The following is a 4,451-nucleotide window of genomic DNA, read 5'->3' as shown; positions in this document are numbered from 1 at the left end:
GTGTTAGCCAGGATGGTCTCGATCTCCTGACCTCGTGATCCGCCCGTCTCGGCCTCCCAAAGTGCTGGGATTACAGGCCTGAGCCACCGCGCCCGGCCTAACTCATTTGTTTTCTATAGTAACCAGGATTGCATTGATTTGCTCACTCAATTCATTTATTTATTTAATTGTCAAACCTTTATTGAGCCAGCAACCTTATGCCCAGCCCTGTGCTGGGTGCTGGTGAACAACACAAAGTCTTTGTTTTTAAAGGAAATCAGTTTTGTAAAGAGGATCTCTTTGAGAGAAAAGTGCGTAAGTATATTAGTTAGGGTAATACTGACCCCTGAATCTCAATGGCTTAGCATAGCAAAGTTTATTTTTCACTCGCTGAAAATCCCAAATGAGTCTACGGCCATACCACACTGAACACAGCTGATCTCATCTGAAAATCCAAAGTGGGTGCTTGTGATCAAGGGCACTTCTCCCCCAAGGGATGGTTACTTATAGTTCATGGTTACTTATAGTTACCATGGTTACCCAGGTTGCTTATAGTTCATGGCTACAGCCCGTGAATGGCACAGAGGCTGTCACAGAGGAGGTTTTCGTGGGCCTGCCCTGCCATTGACATACGTCAGTCACTATCATTCACATTGCACTGGCTGGAACTCAGTAGCATGTGGCCTTCCCTGACTGCACGGCAGGCTGGGAAATGTGGTCCGCCTGTGTATCCAGGAAGAAGAAGAAACCCAATTCAAAATTTAATGTACTTGGCACACAACACATGTACACTTATGTGCACTGCAGTGTGTGCATAAGTATGCAGTGCACATAAGCATCTGTGTGTTGTGGGCTGAGTATATTACAATTTGTACTGGCCTTCTTAAATTTAAAAAGTAAAATGGACATTGAAAAAATTATAATGCAACAGAAATGAAAAAAGTGAGTTTCCCCTCAGTAACCCATAGTTCCACTCTCCAGGGATTAATATCCCTGATAGTTTGATACGTTCTTCCCTAACTTGTGTGTATGTGTATATGTGTGTGCATACATTTATATATACATACAGAGGTATAAAACATACAATTTCTTCTGGTCATAGTGGCTCACACCTGTAATCCCATTGCTTTGGGAGGCTGAGGTGGGCAGATCACTTGGGGTCAGGAATTTGACACCAGCCTCATCATACAATTTATTTTAATCTAATTTTTATTTTTGTAAAGACAGAGTCTCACTCGGTCACTCAGGCTGGAGTGTAGTGATGCAATCACAGCTCACTGCAGCCTTGAAGTCCTGGGCTCAAGAGGTCCTCCCACCCTTAGCCTTCCAAGTAGCTGGGATGACAGGTGCCAGGCTACCGTGCCCAGCTCATTTCTAAATTTTTCTGTAGAGACAGAGGCTCACTGTGTTGCCCAAGCTGGTCTTGGACTCCTGGCCTCAAGCGATCCTCCTGCCTCAGCCTCCCAAAGTGCTGAGATCACAGGCATGAGCCACTGCACCTGACCAAAAACATATGATTTCATATACCATACATGTTATACATATATGTGCACATGCTTTTTTCATGCTTCCATACCTCATTATGGTAACTCTGTTAAAAGACCCTTAAAGGACAGGGCTTCTCCATCAAGTCCATGGGCAAGCCTGGTTGCTGGTGGGGCAAGAACAAGGATATTGGGAATGTCTGCTGGGCAGGACGTGGTCCTCTCTGGGTGTCTGCATACATGTCTTTGCCCTCCTAGTCTTGCCCAGAAGATCGTTGCGACCTACCGCCTGTGCTCGGAACAACTGTCCTCTCAGCATCACTATGACTACGGCATGCGTGCTGTCAAGTCTGTGCTTACTGCTGCAGGAAACCTGAAGCTCAAGTATCCAGAGGAGAACGAAAGTGTCCTGTTGCTCCGGGCATTGCTTGATGTCAACCTGGCCAAGTTCTTAGCGCAAGATGTCCCTCTGTTTCAGGTATGTAGTGGTTCGGAACCTTGGCTGAGGCCAAGGCTCAATGTTGGAAGATGAAACATTGTCTTTGGTGCCTTCCCCATATCCTCTTCCATCTCCTGACATCTTCCCTTCTTTGGCCAGCATCTCTGCCACCTGATACCCTCCCTACAAATGTTAAATAATGAGTGATAGATAGCAAACATCTCTGCCTGATTTTTAACAAAAATGGTTTCACTGATAGGATAATATTTGCTCTTGGGTATACGTAAGTGTTTTTATCCAACTTAATTAGTTTCCTTTTGTAATTAATTTAATCTTACTTGCCAGGCTCTGAGCTTCATAAAGACAGAAGTCATGACTATCTTGTTCATCCTAGTACAACAACTGGAAGATAATCCAGACTCATTAAATATTTGCTGACTTTTAAAATTATTTGGGGGAGAAATTATAGGGTTGTTTTGTTTTGTTTTGTTTTTTTGAGATGGAGTTTTGTTCTGTTGCCCAGGCTGGAGTGCAGTGGCACGGTCTCGACTCATTGCAATCTCTGCCTCCTGGATTCAAGTGATTCTCCTGCCTCAGCCTCCTGAATAGCTGGGATTACAGGCATGTGCCACCACACTCAGCTAATTTTTGTATTTTTAGTTGAGACAGGTTTTCGCCATGTTGGCCAGGCTGGTCTTGAACTCCTGAACTCAGGTGCTCCACCCACCTCGGTCACCCAAAGTGCTGGGATTACAAGCATGAGCCATGGTGCCTGGCCAGAAATTATGTTGTATAGTGTTTTCATTTGTAATTATGGACAAGTTTTGGTGCAAGAAAAATGAGGTCTGGAATTTTCCAAAGATTTCTGTTGTTGATATGTCTCATTTTAGGAAAATGTTGAAGTCACATATCTGATACTTTATCCTTTCCACTTTCTTTTAAATTCTTTTCAACAGGGAATTATATCCGATTTATTTCCTGGAGTTGTTCTTCCAAAGCCAGACTATGAAGTTTTTCTGAAAGTGCTGAATGATAACATCAAAAAGATGAAACTCCAGCCAGTACCTTGGTTTATAGGGAAAATTATCCAGGTTGGTTCCTTAACCCATGTAAATGTGCCTGTTTTACTGTTTGCTGCAGTCAGCAAACAGTAAAGACTTATAGGAGATTGGAACTGAAGTGACAGCAATCAGAGGTGCCTGTGTAGAAAGGCAAGTAAAACATTAGCTGGGCATAATGGCCCATGCCTGTAGTCCCAGCTACTTGGGAGGCTGAGGTGGGAGGATGGCTTGAGCCCAGGAGTTTGAGGCTGCAGTGGGCTATGATCATGCCACTGCATTCCAGCCTGGGTGACAGAGTGAGACCCCAACTCTTAAAAAAAAAAAGAAGAAAGAGGGCCGGCGCGGTGGCTCACGCCTATAATCCTGGCACTTTGGGAGGCCAAGGCAGGCGGATCACAAGGTCAGGAGATTGAGACCATCCTGGCTAGCACAGTGAAACCCCAGGTCTACTAAAAATACAAAAAATTAGCTGGGTTTGGTGGCGGGCACCCGTAGTCCCAGCTACTCGGGAGGCTGAGGCAGGAGAATGGCGTGAACCCGGGAGGCGGAGGTTGCAGTGAGCTGAGATCTCACCATTGCATATCAACCTGGAAGTGAAACTCTGTCTCAAAAAAAAAAAAAAAAGGGTCTTGCTGTCTAGACTGTTCAATCTAGTAAAGGGAAATAAAAATTTAATGAAACAAATACCAACATGATAAAAGTCTATAGCAGAAGTACAAAAGATGCATCCCAAGAGTGTATAATTCTGTTTGGATGATGAATAAAGATCAGGAAATATAAAAATCCCTGATCTTTGAACCAATATGAATTGATAAACACAGAATACCTACTGTATGTCAAGTACTATGTTAGGTGTTGAAACAAAGATAAAATACTATGGAAACTATTCACGCACACGCAAACACACGCAAACCTATGTTCTTTTTTCTTACCAAAACCCCAAATCATGCTCCTAATTTTGAATGTGCAGGTGTGGTTGGTTTCCGGGTGATTGGGTTCTTTCTTTGCTATGTGGGAGGACTCTGGTAGAGTAGGGTGGTTGTCAGACAGAAGCAGGAGCTCCTATCAGCTGGGCATTCTCACCCCAGGTGGAAGTGCTGTCTGTGGTCGCTCAGCAGATCCTCAGCATCCAACAAGCCATCATTCGGAAGCTAAAGACATTCATCTTTGAAGGCACTGAGCTCTCTCTGAACCCAACCTGCGCTGTTTTCATCACCATGAACCCCGGCTATGCTGGCAGGGCTGAACTGCCTGACAACCTCAAGGTAAATGCCAGCAGATATACATGTGGGGTGTGCTTTTTAGAATAGAAACCTCTGGGCCGGGTACTGTGGCTCATGCCTGTAATCCCAGCACTTTGGGAGGCCGAGGCAGGCAGATCACCTGAGGTCAGGAGTTTGAGACCAGCCTGGCCAACGTGGTGAAACCCCATCTCTACTAAAAATACAAAAATTAGCCAGACATGGTGGCCAGTGCCTATAATCCCAC

At 44.7% G+C, this 4,451-nt stretch overlaps 1 protein-coding gene across 1 annotated transcript in view; it reads left to right on the top strand.

Moving 5' to 3' along the window:
- DNAH3 (dynein, axonemal, heavy chain 3) overlaps window positions 1-4,451 on the top strand; it is a 235,401-nt gene that overhangs the window by 107,442 nt on the left and 123,508 nt on the right. The window contains 3 exon segments of the mRNA XM_011931963.1: window positions 1,581-1,633; window positions 1,722-1,941; window positions 2,859-2,993. Coding sequence (XP_011787353.1) covers window positions 1,581-1,633; window positions 1,722-1,941; window positions 2,859-2,993 — 408 coding nt within the window.

This window comes from Colobus angolensis, unplaced genomic scaffold, assembly GCF_000951035.1.
Source record: "Colobus angolensis palliatus isolate OR3802 unplaced genomic scaffold, Cang.pa_1.0 Scaffold92, whole genome shotgun sequence".
NCBI classification, from domain to species: Eukaryota; Metazoa; Chordata; class Mammalia; order Primates; family Cercopithecidae; genus Colobus; species Colobus angolensis.
The sequence above is the reverse complement of the archived record's forward strand: the minus strand, read 5'-3'. Positions and strand labels throughout refer to the sequence as shown.